General features: G+C 36.8%; 1 protein-coding gene across 1 annotated transcript in view; it reads left to right on the top strand.

The window, feature by feature from the left end:
• Positions 1–14522, top strand: part of ADAMTS6 (ADAM metallopeptidase with thrombospondin type 1 motif, 6) — a 149773-nt gene that overhangs the window by 97672 nt on the left and 37579 nt on the right. The window contains exons 13-15 of the mRNA XM_010580531.1: positions 1289–1352; positions 10978–11080; positions 12184–12317. Coding sequence (XP_010578833.1) covers positions 1289–1352; positions 10978–11080; positions 12184–12317 — 301 coding nt within the window. The remainder of the gene's footprint in view (positions 1–1288; positions 1353–10977; positions 11081–12183; positions 12318–14522) is intronic.

The following is a 14522-nucleotide window of genomic DNA, read 5'->3' on the forward strand; positions in this document are numbered from 1 at the left end:
AGGTAAGTGCTCTTCTCTCTGTCACTAGTGCTTCTCAGATGAGGAATGCTTACTTATTTCCATTGCTGTTCTTTGCTGAATGACTCACTGCTTTTTTCTGTTGCTACTTGCCCTATTCTGGTTCCCTCATCACAGCTATAGGTCTTTGCAGAAGGATAACAGCACTACTTACTGAATGGATTCAAAAGCAAAAATTATCCATTTGCATCAATAACATGTCAGACTATGTTACTGAGAGAATAATAAATTTAATTTTTTTTTTTTTTCCACAACAGTATGTAAAAATGCTAGTGAATTGTTTGTTTGGAGCATGAGTAATCTCCTAAGATTTTTTAACTACTCCTGTCACCATGTGTATGGGTTGGTATGTTGAAAGGTGATTAAATTTTAAATGTTTAACAGTATAGCAAGCAAATGCATTTGTGGGGGAGGTATGTCTGCATTAGGAAGAAAATTACTTTTGGTTCAATAATAGTGTTGTCTGGTTTAAATATCTGTGATGTGAAAAATAGTATTTATTTTCTTTTTAGTTAATTGGAAATTCTTTTATTTCTTTATTATAAAACAAACACCAAGTGTTTTTCCTTTCTGCTTTCAAGTTATGAGCCAAAGAGCTGATGTCTGATTAATCTTCAATTTAAGCCAATGTTAATTCATTATTTGACCTCTGTGGAAGATTGATAAGGTTCTTGAAAAGTTTTGGAATTCAAGAGCCAATGTCTTATTCACACTTATAGAAACCTGCTTACTCTGGAGTTTCCTCAGATTTAATACTGCTTAATTCAAATCAGAATCAGATTCCTGAACTAGAAAATGTAGTCTTTGCTGACTCCAGTATTTAGCAGGCAGTGTTTCTTAATTTTTTTGTATTTTCAAGTGTAATATGAGAAGATTAAGAAGAAAAAAATGTATCACATAGATTGTTTATGCATTTCTCATTCTAGTTTTACAAAGCAAGGAAATAATTAAAACCAATGCCTTTTCAGTATGTTCAAAATGCAGTTAAACTGCATGGCTTGGGATCTATGCAAACTAGATGAATACTATATGAGTGATGATTTTCAAGTACCCAGTATTGTTTTCTGTCTGCTCCAATTCAAGTCAATGCTACAATTCTTATTAAATAAAATATTTAAAAATCTCACCTTAAAACCTCCATGTATGTTTTTTTTAATTTATATAATATGTATCTCTTGGACTTGTATTTATACTAATAATGCATTAGTATGTCTCATGAACTTGTGCTTGTACTAATACATATACTAACACATAAAACATGTTTTTCCAGGCCTTCAGGCGGAGGCAAATATTGTCTTGGAGAAAGGAAGCGGTATCGCTCCTGTAATACTGATGTAAGTAAATTCTGTTCCACTGTAGAAGTATAATCAACTTGTCTGTTTTACATTTTAGCAGCAATGGCTGCATTTTTTCCCAGTTCAGAAAAGCTGTGAATTGGCAAACAGTCCTGTAGGGCATTTCTATATTGCAGGCATCCTACGTGTTCTGCTAAATGTTAGGATCCCTATCTCAAATGTGATACCTAGCTGGTGCCTTCACATTAAGGCCTGGAATGAGTTTGACTTGAGCATCCATGTTAAAGGTGAACAAGGAGCATTCCATATCAGAGCAAAGATCTGTCTAGACCAGTGTCTTGTCTCCCAGCAGGGGGCAATAACAGGTATTTAGGGAAAAATTATAAAGTTTTGGCAGCCAAGGCATGACTTACTGTGTATATAACATCTGAGTTTCCAGAAGGTGGGTGTCTAAAGATGTCCTGAGCTCCACATTGTATCTGTACCACATTAACTGCCACAAATGGAAGCATCCTCCATGAATAGACTTCTAAACCCTCTTATTCTTTTTATACCTGTATAACTTCCCGTGCTAATGTGTAACACAATCCTCTTATACATTCTGCGAAAATTTATTTCTTTTCATGTGTTCTAAACCTGCTGTTTTGCCATCAGGTATCCACTGGTTCTTGTATTACCAGAATGATCATGCAGTTTTATTTTAGAGCTGAGCTCATCATGAACTACCACTGAGGGGATGGGGCAGACTATAAATGTATAAAATCAAATTATGAACCTAAATTACAAATTCAAGTAAGTTAAAAATTGAACCAGAAAAAATTACACACCAATAAAGAATTTCACTAGTAAGTTTCCAAGTCAGTAGCACTACAAACATAAACAGGCTTTCATATTATTTTAGCTTCAGATCCATCTTAATTTTCTTCTTCATCAAGAAAGTTCATAACAGTGGGAGAGTCTGTACCTAAAGGTGTTTCACCTGTTTATCTTTTGATACATTTCAGGAAAAAATGGTTAATATGCTGATTCCTTGAAAAAAATTTATTTTTACAATCATTACTAGCTAACATACGTAATAGTTCTGCAAACTTCTCTGTGGAGGTTATTCTCATTATTACGCAGTACTACAAATTTCCAAATTAAAAATTAACTTTCCTGCTGCTAATCACAGCTGCTCTGTTCACACAGCCAAGAAGTGTGTTAGGCCTTTTGGCCACAGTGTTGTAAGAGAAACTGAAGCTGAGCTGCTTGTCCAGTAGGAGCTGTAAAAGTTTTCCAGTCATACAACCTTCCAAATTATAGTGCACCATTCTGAAACTTTGACCGATTTATTTTTTTCCGTAGATGTGTATCTTTGCATTTGGCTGCCTTTGTGCAATTTTCATTTGCATGGATCCAGCTTATCAGATGATCCACTGTAATGAATCTTCCTTCCTCTTTGTTTTCACTCACATGGTCTTTTTGTAATTGGAAGACTTCCTGAGTAAGAAATTTTTTCATAGTTCCAATTCACAAATGAAAATGTTGAGTAACACTGAGTGTGTTTCTTATTACAGTTGATAGGAAATTTGCTTATGAATTCACCAACTAAGTGATGATTCCGTATTGAAATCTGTCTGTTGAAATCTGTCAGTCAATATTTAATAAATTTAATGTATGCTTTCCTGAATGAGTACAGGTTTATTTCTGTTTATTTCAGTCAGGATGTTGTGTATGACTAAGGTAAATGCCTTATCATATCTAAGCTTATTCTATTATCCTTTTAATTTAACCAGGAATTGTAAAAAGCTTTAGTTGATAAAACCTATTCTTACACAAAGTACTGATTTGTATTATTATTTATCTTTCTTTTAAACCTGTATTAGTCAAGCCTCTGCCAACTTTTCTGTTTATTTGAAATGGCTGTCAGGCAAACTGTAACATAGAATGTTCTGTTTGTCCTTTTCAAATAATGACCTTTTTGCATTAGCACTGTTTCAGTTTGTACACACAGTCTAAGATTTGTTAAAAAATTCACATGGGCATGCTGGAGCCCTACTCCCTTAACTCTTTGTGGACTCCGGTGAGGTAATTGTCCAGGTATTCTTACTTAAAATGTTTATCTCCAGTAGATATTATTTAGCATCTGCCACAGGAACTAGTATACAAGAAAGTTTGCATACTATGTAATCCTGCTCCCTCACAAATATATAGAAATTTTGTAATGCTTTTTTATTATTAACATTTGTACTATAGCTACCTAGTGATACTGTTGAAATGTTGCTAGGATTTGTTTTATTCTTACCATATTTTATTTCTTATTGTCAGACACTTTTCAGACAGTTATATTCTTAGTTGGTTTTGCTTCCCTTATTCTCCATTACTGAGAGGAGGCTTATAGGGTCACAGAAGGAACATCTAGAGGGTATCCAACGAGGCCATTCAGTCTATTCCCTGGCTTAAAGGCAAAATCAACTGTCATTAAACAGTTTTTAACTGATAGTTAGGTAGCTGGCCTGTTTTGAAATACCTCCAGTCTGGGACATACTAGGATTCTTCAATATCCTTACAGTCAGGACAGTTTTCATAAAGTACAGTGTATGTTTTCCCATCCTTTAAGACCCTTACTTACTCTTTCCCCAGTAAGAAGACAGCTGATAATATTCCCTCTATGGGAGCATTTCGTGTGTTCGCAGACTACTATCATGTCTCTTCTTAGTCTTCTTTACACTAGATAGTCTCTGTGTTAATAGCCTTTGGGATCCCAGTAGCGCACATCTTCTTGAAGTGTGGTGCCCAGACCTCTGCACAGGATTAATTTTCATTTTGGTATTGTGTTCATTTTTCTTACAGGAGTGACAATATTTATTTCGTCTCTGTTGATCTGTAATGCCCAAATCCCTTTCTTAAGAGATGCTGTTTGGGAAGTCATTTCTCAGCTTGTGCTTGCACAGTTGTTGTTCCTCTTCAAGTGTAGTAATTGCATCCATTGCTTTATTTCAAACTGCTCCAATTTATCAAAATCTTTCAAAATTATAGTCCTCTATTCCAAAATGTTTGTCCCCTACCTATACTCAAATTTCAATCAATAATTTAAAAAAGATATTCAAAAGGAAACTTTGCATTTTGTTGTCTAGGTCTTAAAAACAAATCTTGAACAATTGCAGACTTGGGCCAGGCAATTTGGAAATACCGTTCTTACATTTTGACTGTGAATCATTTTTTAAGCGTATTTTTGGGGTATGGTTTTCCTGTGTATAAACATATTGGTACTTGCAGAAGTTTAAACTTACTGCCTTAATGGTTTTGACAATTGTTGTCAGTTTCTTTTATAGTAATAATATAGGGTTCTACATAACTAAGAATTGCTGATACTAGTAGATTTTATTTCAAGATTTATGATAGTCCTTAGTGCTTGGCATTTTTAATGGAATGGTATGTTTGATTAATGTAAGCTTTAAAAGCATGCAAATCTGTCATTGTTTTTATGAAAAAATGTATTGTTTTTACATCTTTTTTGCAGTGTCAACATTCATTGTCCATCTGTAATTTTCAATGTAGCACTCCCTAAAGCTCTTACTATTCATAAACAAAAAACCCCCTCATTTTGGCTTCATTTGTCTTTCAGAGATGAGTTAGTTCTGTTGCCCTTTCTTTTGACCAATTTAATTCTTTGGAAACAGCGCACACACTCCTGCTAGGCTTATTTCTCATCAAACACTTCCAAAGCCATATATGACTTCTTAATTCAAAAGGCATCTGCTAATGGAAACATTGAGATCAGCAGAAAAGAACATTAGCTAATGACTTCTGGAAACAAAAGGGTGGTAGAAAGAACACACTCATCAGAAACTGATTTTCTACCACCAACCACACTATCTCTAACAAAAATATATGTATTTTTCCAACCAAAGTATTTTTAATTAAAAAAAAATACAAAATGCTGATAGAATTGCAAGGTACATAACTACTCGAAGTAACTCATTGTCTGATTTAAAATATGCATAGGATGTGAAGCTTAATTTGATGCACAACTAAAACTGTAAAAGCCTCCTAATTTTTTATATACAGTGGAAACATGTTTTGCTTACAAGTACTGTGAATGGTTTACCTATATAAAAATGTGTGTATACATACCTTTAAAAGATTCTTGTTCTTCAGTCTTTTCTCTTAATAGAAATGTAGGCAAATGGTTTTTGTTGGTTCCTTCCATTATGTATACATTCACAGATATTGTTTGTTGCTTTCATAATTCTAATATTTTCAAGCCTATTTTTTCTAAAATACATTCATGTGAGGAGCTATGTCTTGGAACAGTACCTGAGTTTCAACTGTCACTCTTCAGGCTGTGAGGTGTAGTATAGCCCTTTGTTAATAGGAAACACAATGAGTTCAATTACTGAAGTCTGCCTAACTTTAAGCTCCAAGAGAAACAGAGTTCTGTGAGATAAGATGTTTGATGTCTGTCAGTGTTGGTTCAATGATTCATTAACACTCTTTGGACAACTTATTTTTGCTTCAGTCTTAAAAATTTTTATGTTCTTATTAAAGTCAATGCTTTTTTTAAGTCAAAATTTTAATTATTTCATCATCTTCTTCTCAGGGCCTTCTTCAGACCAGATTTTAAGTTCTTACACATTTGATAGATTCCTACCTCATGATTTGTGGTCTCCTAAAAGGACATTTGGAAACATAAGCAGCCTGTTGCTTGACAAGAGTTATCCATGTACTGTAGCTGCATGAAAAAAGTGAAATATCTTACCCAGTAAGGAGAAGCAGTTACTTTGGGAAAAGACTACGTACACAAAGAGACAGTGCCAAAGAGCTGACATTTTGTAAATGCATATTGTAGCTTACCTTGCAGTAATGTTTTTCCATTTCTATACCTAATCATTTGCATAGAATCATAGAATACCTGGTTGGAATGGATCTCAAGGATCATCTGTTCCCACGTTTCTTGGCAAAAGCACGGTCTAGACAAGATGGCCCAGCACCTTGTCAAGCTGAATCTTAAAAGTGTCCAATGTTGGGGAATCCACCACTTCCCTGCGGAGATTATTCCAATGGCTGATTGTTTTCATTGTGAAAAAATTTTCCTCTTGTGTCCAGTCGGAATCTCCCCAGGGTAACTTGTACCCATTACTCCTCGTCTTTTCTGTGTTACTCCTTGTAAAAAGGGAGTCTCCAGCTTCTTTGTAGCCACCCTTTAAATACTGGAACGTGCTGATAAGGTCTCCCCTAAGCGTTCTTTTTTCAAGGCTGAACAAACCTAGTTCTCTCAGCATTTCCTCATACAGGGAAGCTTCGCAGTCCTTTGATCATCTTTGTGGCCCTTCTCTGGACCCTCTCCAGCCTGTCCACATCTTGTTTGTATAGCGGGGACCAAAACTGAACACAGTATTCCAGATGTGGCCTGACAAGCGCTGAGCAGAGTGAGATAACGACTTCTTCATCTCTGCTGTGACGCCCTTGTTGATGCAACCCAGCATCCCGTTGGCTTTCTTTGCCACAGCAGCACACTGCTCACTCATATTGATCTTGTTGTCCACCAGGACCACCAGCTCCCTTTCCACAGAGCTGCTCCCCAGCCAGGTAGATCCCAGCCTGTGCTGTATTCCTGAATTGTTTTCACAGGTGCAAGACCTTACATTTTTCTTAGTTGGGCTTCGTAGGGTTGTTGTTAGCCCACCCTTTCAGCCTATCCCGGTCTTCCTGCAGGGTGGCTCTCCCTTCCAAAGTGTCCACTTCCCCACTCAGTTTGGTATCATCAGCAGACTTCATCAGGGTACACTTGATCCCCTCATCCAATCACTTACGAAGATATTAAACAGTGTTTGCTCAATATCGGTTCCTGGGAGACGCCACTTGTGACGGGCTGCCAGTTTGAAAAGGAGCTATTTTTACCAGCACCCTCAGAGTGCGGCCTGTCAGCCAGTTCCCCACCCACTGCACAGACCCGTTATCTAGACCATAAAGCATCAGTTTCTCTAGGAGGACGCTGTGGGAAATGGTATTGAAAGCCTTGGAGAAATCGAGGTAGACATTGTCCACTGCTCGACCCACATCAACCAAGCAGGTTACTTTGTTGTAGAAGGTGATCAGGTTTGTCAAGCCCAATTTTGAATGCATTTCTTGAGGTCATAGCCTTTAGTTCTACTTCCTCTCAATATTGGTGAGATACTAAAAAGGATAGGAAAGTTATGCAACAATGACAAAAAATTTACAAGTTGCGTTTTGTGCTTTGGATCACAGAATATTGCAGATCTCAGGCTATGATTTGGTAACTGCATTCTGCAGAAGGACTGCCTGAAAACTTTAGTGAATCCACATGAAAGCTGAATTCAGACAAATGATTTGGACAAAGAGCAAGATCCTGAGATGAGGGCTAGCACTTGTCAGTATTCACGGAGAGGATTTAGCCACTAAAATGAAAGCTCATTTTACTGCGAAGGTCACCAAATCTGTCTATGGATTGATGGCTTTGCATTTTTAGAGGCAAAGACAGCAGGTTATATAAAAGCTTTGATATCATCGGTATGTTCATTTGTGAAATTAATTTAACAGTACTTGCAGTATAGGAAACCAGAATTTAATCTTCAGGACTACCAAAACCAGATGAAAAATCAGGAAAGCAGGAACATTGTATGAGGGGCTTTGCTCCCACAGTTCCTTTAGCTGCTCCCAGGTTTTCCCAGCCAGGGAGATGGCAGGCTATGCATACCTGTGTGTAGCTGGTTTTCTGTCAGACTGCCAGATGTGTGTTCCAGAATAAAAGAGGATAAAACCAGTGATTTTAGCAGTTTAAATTGTGGCAAAAACTGAATCAGTATTTAAAAGGGTAAAAGAAAGACTTCGCTTTGCTTACAAGGGGACCTCTGGATGTCACCTTGTACAGCCCCTCTTGCTCAAACCTCAGACAGGTTGCCCAGGACCATGACCAGATGGCTTTTGAATATCTCCAAGGAGGGAGATTCCACCACCTCTTTGGGCAGCCTGTACAAGTGGTTGGTCACCCTTACAGTAAAAAAAATGTTTTGTGATGTTCAGCAGGAACCTGTGTTTCCATGTGTTCCCATTGCCTCTGGTCCCATCACTGGGCACCACTGGACAGAGCCTGGCTTCATCCTCTTTACACCTTCCCTTCAAGTATTTGTACATTTATGAGATCCCTCCCTGAGCCTTCTCTTCTCCAGGCTGAACAATCGCAGCTCTCTCAGCCTTTCCTCATATGAGAGATGCTCCAGACCCTTCATGGCCCTTCATTGGAGTCTCTCCAGTATGGCAGTATCTCTCTTGTACTGAGGAGCCCAGAACTCAACACAGTACTGTAGGTGTGACCTCACCAGTGCTGAGTAGAGGCAAAGGATCACCTCCCTGGACTCCTATTGCAGCCCAGGATACCATTAGCCTTCTTTGCCACAAGAGCACATTGCTGACTGATGTTCAACTTGGTGTCCACCAGGCCCCCAGGGCCTTTTGTGCAAAGCTCCTTTCCAGCTTTCCTTACATCTAATCTAAATCTACCCTGTTTCAGTTTAAAGCTATTACCCCTTGTCCTATCACTACCTGCCTTTGTAAAAAGTCCCTCTCCAGCTTTCTTGTAGGCCCCTTCAAGGTACTGGAAGGCTGCTGTAAAGTTCCCCCAGAGCCTTCTCTTCTCCAGGCTGAACAACCCCAACTGTCTCAGCTTGTCTTTGTAGGAGAGATGCTCCAGCCCCCTGATCATCTTTGTGGCTCTCCTCTGGGCTCACTTCAACAAATCCATGTCCTTCTTACTTTGGGGGCCTCAGAGCTGAATGCAGTACTCCAGGTGGGGTCTCACAAGGGCGGAGTAGAGGAGGAGAATCACCTCCCTCGACCTGCTGGTCACGCTTCTTTTGATGCAGCCCAGAATGCAATTGGCTTTCTGGGCTGCTAGTGCACATCGCCAGGTGATGTTGAGCTTCTTGTCAACCAACGCCCCCAAGTCCTTTTCCGCAGGGCTGCTCTCAATCCATTCTCTGCCCAGCCTGTATTTGTGCTTGGGATTGCCCCAACCCATGTGCAGGACCTTGCGCTTGGCCTTGTTGAACTTCATGATGTTCACACAGGCTCACCTCTCGAGCCTGTCAAGGTCCCTCTGGATGGCATCCCTTCCATCCAGCATGTCAACCGCACCACACATCTTGGTGTTGTCAGCAAACTTGCTGAGGGTGCACTCAATCCCACTATCCATGCCTCCTACAAAGATGTTAAACCGGGCTAGTGCTGGTGTGAAGACTGGTCCTTCTACTGCTTGGAGAATATGACGCAAAGAGGCAAACTTAATTTGTGGTACTATTAAAAATGTTTTAAAAATTACTGTTATTTTATTTACATAGTTTTTATTCTCACCGTTACAATCTGAAGGATTATTGAATGAAAGTAGTTACACTATTTTTTTTCACCAGTAAATGCATTATATTAAAAATATATTTTTATTTAGGAGCTAATAGAGTCATTTATAGAGAAAATATAAAATTTAAATACTGTCTAATGTCCGCTATTTTAATTTATATCACAACAGGTTCAAAATTGGAGAAAAATGAATCATGTTGCAATGAGCTATAAGAGCTTGATTAATGTATACTGAGAGTCATAATTATTATGTTAATATTTGCATTGTGCAGTAAATTTTTATCATCTATGTTTATAGATACCTTTTCACTTGAATGCATTTCAGATTCCTGAACTGTGCTAACTGGCTTAGATACGTAGGAAGACAAGTAAAACTGCCATAAGATTGACTCTTCTGTTGCTTATAAAATAGTAATAGTTATTAACAACTCTGATTTCTGTCAAGCAAATTCTTTTTCAGTCTAAAAATGATTTTAATCTGTATTTCAAATACTTTGTCTGATGAAGCTTGCCATTTCAGTAGGTACTTAAACATTGATAACAATGTTTAATGTGCTATCTAAATTCTGGGTGTATTCAAGATCAGTTGTCATTATTTTGAACCTGCTGATGAAAAAAGTAAGAAATAGCAAAGAATTATGTTTCCCCTATAATTCTGAGATGGGTTTTACTTACATCCACCCTTATTCCAAGTAAAAAACATACTTCACAGTTTTGTAATTGGTAATGCAGATTTAAATCAAAGCAGTTTTTATTTCTGCATGCTTGGAGACTGGTAAATATCAATCTAAACATGGTAACTATTCTCATTTGCAGCTTTAACACAATGCTTTTGTCAAGGCTACAAGTAAGCAGAGGTGACACAGCTCTAGAAAAGTGTTTTAATTTTTTTCTTGATGTCTTAATAACATGTCTCAGTACAGCTGCTTAGTACAGTATAACTGACCCTACAGCTCTTACTAAAATGTTTTTGTTTTAATTTTTTCAGCTGTTTTTAATGTGTGTTTATAAGGAGGTAGCTGATGGATTGATTATGAAGCATAGTTTGACGTGATTCTGATTGTCAAGTTTTATGGCAACTGTTATGCAACACCTTTGTTGAAATTACTTCAGTTACTTCATGCCAGCCTAATGTTGCAAAATAGATGCTTCAACTGTAAAGCAATGAAGCAAGTTTCAGAATCAGAGCCGCAAGATAAAGCAGGGAACCACCTCCTGGTCTCTTGCATGATTATGTCTGCAATATAAGCATTTCCTTTTATGTTGATATTTGGAAGAAATTAACCTTTTTTTGGCTTTATTATTTTAGCCATGTCCTTCAGGGGCCCGTGATTTTCGAGAAAAGCAATGTGCGGATTTTGACAATATGCCTTTCCGGGGAAAGTATTATAACTGGAAACCCTACACTGGAGGTAATGGTTAGCTTTGCAAAAATGTTACCATATGTGAAGTCTTTAAAATGACATAAGTTTGTAAATAAAATGTTTTGATTAAAATATAATGAGCTAAGTTTGCTAAGCTTGCACTTTTGTCAAATGGTAAAAATGTTGCAAAAAAGTCATCTCTATTCTGGTAGAGTTTTGTTTTACTCTGAAGGGGAGTGAGCATCATCATAGGGACCCCTTCTTCACCTGCAGTTGCAACAGAATTGGAGATTCCATAAGTGATCTGTAAGTGCCTTTCATGCTACAGTGATGAGTTCAGTGTAAAAAATCTCACAGTAAGTTTTGCTTTCTTAAGGTCAGATATTAGGAAAAGGAGAAAGAAGTAAAAACATTTATAAGAGTCTTTAAAGACTACTTCAATAATTGAATTATAAGTAATTGCACTGTGCAATAAAAGGGTATTTTGCAGCAGGGAAGAGATTTGTAATTTCTTTTTCTCTTCAAGACAGTTTAATCAAGTTTAGTTGTTTCTGTAGTTGTTCAAAGTTCGTAGTTTGCCCTTTTGTTATGTTGTTTTGTCCTGTTCTAAACCCTGAGTGAATAAGTCCATGTTACCCCTTGTGTTTTTGTATTTTATTGCTTGAATGGTTTTACTCTTAGTTTTTTAGATTAAAAGCCTAAAAGGGATCATTGTGATCACATGGTCTAAGCTGTAGTGTAATTCAATAGGACTAAATTCCTAATTGAAATAATCTGATCTTTGTTTTGAAATTTACCCTGATATACTTCTAGCACTACATTCATTATTCTTGTTTATCAAATGGTGAAGTGGTGTCCTTATTGTTTTAAATTGTTTAATAATCATTAGGGTTGTATTAACATAATGGAATCATTATGGAGCCAGCCAACCTTGCCATATCTTATTATGCGAAATCTTTTTTGCAAGAAAGAAGAGTCAAGTAGAGAAATCAATAAAGGGAAGTTAAATAAAGTGTATACATTGTATGTGTCAGGTATGAGATAAGATTATAAGTTTCAGATCAGTTTATGCATATATATTTTTAAACTAATTGTTAACTTTTCAAGATTTCTGTTGATTTTTTTTATTTTCATTCGTTTTTGTTGTCCAGGTGGGGTTAAACCATGTGCATTGAACTGCTTGGCTGAAGGTTATAATTTTTACACTGAACGTGCTCCTGCAGTAATAGATGGGACTCAGTGCAATGCTGATTCACTGGATATCTGTATCAATGGAGAATGCAAGGTTACAAATGTTTTATGAAGTACTTATGGATTATTTTGTTGTGTCTTCTATCTCCTACATTTAATTACGGTACTTGTTTGTTACTTACGTGAAACGGGAGTGTTGATAGGTCAAGTTGTTAATGAAAGTGTAAGATTGAGACAAAAAATTGCATAAATTAGACAAATAATTTGAATTTCATTAGCTTCTCACAGACATTCATAGAATCCTTCATTTTGTCTTCTTTTTTCTTGCTTTATGGTTTTTGTTGAAGAATTGATGGAAAGGGCAACAGGAGATGAACAGATTCCTTGCATTGTTCCAAGGCCTATTCCATCATTCCAATTAGAACACCGCTCTGGCTGAAAAACAGTAAATGTGAACATATTAATGTGTTTCTCTCTAACTAGTTCATCCTGTTGCAAACAATTCTGCTGTTAATGTAATTGAAACAAAAAGTTGTCACTATTGCTCTGTAGTTCTAGGAAAAAGTGTATTCCAGTACCTAAAGGGGGCCTACAAGAAAGCCGGAGAGGGACATTTTACAAGGGTATTTAGTGATAGGACAAGGGGTAATGGCTTCAAACTGGAAGAGGGTAGATTTAGATTAGGTGTCAGGAAGAAGTTCTTCACTGTGAGGCTAGTAAGGCATTAAAACAGGTTGCCCAGAGAGGCTGTGGATGCCACATCCCTGGAAGTGTTTAAGGCCACGTTGGATGGGGTTTTGAGCAACCTGGTCTAGTGGAAGGTGTCCCTGCCCATGGCAGTGGGTTGGAACTAGATGATCTTTAAGGTCCTTGTCAACCCAAACCATTCTATGATTAATGATGCAAGTATTTGCCATTTACTAGAAGTCTGATTATCTTGTAAGATTCCTATAGAACTGCATTACGTGAATTTGAATAGAATTGGAGGTCTGTGCCGTATTTTTGGTTATATATATCCCACTGCTTCTTCAGTTTAGAAAAGCATTTAATTATGTACTTAAGTATAGACATCTGAACAGTGCTGGAGACTCTAAAAATTATTTGGTTTCACTGAAACCACTAACATAACTAAAGCTTAACCCGATGCTTAAGTTCTTTGCTAAATTGAGTGCTGAAGATGTATGTTTATTGAATAATACCATGAGATCAAAAGCATTTGTCAAGTATTAGTAAACTGACAGGAAAAAAAAAAGCAGAAGAAATAGCCTGTGGAAATCTGGTGTACTTTAGACATAAGAAGATTTTAGTAGATTTGAAAAATCTTTTAAAACTAATAATCAGACTAAATCTTGAGTTGAGAATGAGCTATGTAATAAAGTTGGGCCTCTGTCTTCTTGGTGAATCAGAAAGTTGAAATATAAATGGTTAAAATAATACTATTTTGTCAATTATTTGAAGTATTTTGACTTCTCTTATGACCTATGTATTACCTGTTACAAAATGGTAGATAATATTGCTAGACAGTAAACAAAGATATGTAGATGCCTTCTTTTTTTGTATAAATCCTGGAAAAAATTGGCAAGCTGCAATGTTTGTCCTATTTACATCCTACTTGTTCGTTCTCTCTTTTTTGTTTGTTGGTTGGTTGGGTTTTTTGTTTTTTGTTTGTTTTTTTTTTTAAGGATCTAGCTGTCTATTTTCATTAGCTTTGTAGTAGGGTTGAATCAGTAAGTTACAGGGAGTTAATCATTGTTCACTGTGCATAGATTTCTCAAGCAGATAATCAGAAATGTAATGTACTTTTTATGATCAGTTATAGACACCTCTTTTTTCCAAGGGCTTTTGAATCCAATCTAATACAGCATGTAATTCAGCCTTTCACTAAGTTTCATTCTGCATTCATTCTTACAGTGAACTCATTTACACTTTACATTCAAATTTAGGAAAATAATTGCAAGTTTTGCCTGGATGATGTGGAAATATGGTCTATGAAGCTGTAAATGCCTTTGGGAACAATAATACCATTTATGCTGCATAAATGTCTAAGGAACACACAGCAAATATGTACCTTAACAAAGCAATATAGATGGAACACAGCTGTTGTAATATTAAACAAAAACTTCAATAATCATTTATTGATAACTGCAGTAATTACATTGTTTATAAAATGCTGTGAGATCCCTTCCTGAATGTCACAGTAGAAATACAAAGTACTTATTAATCAAGATTTGGTAACAACCGAAAATGTGGATTGTTTTCCTTTTTTATTTTCTTTCTCTGGTAAGTGAAAACCCACTTA

The sequence above is a fragment of the Haliaeetus leucocephalus genome, unplaced genomic scaffold (genome assembly GCF_000737465.1).
Source record: "Haliaeetus leucocephalus isolate CR32 unplaced genomic scaffold, Haliaeetus_leucocephalus-4.0 Scaffold722, whole genome shotgun sequence".
Lineage (NCBI taxonomy): Eukaryota > Metazoa > Chordata > Aves > Accipitriformes > Accipitridae > Haliaeetus > Haliaeetus leucocephalus.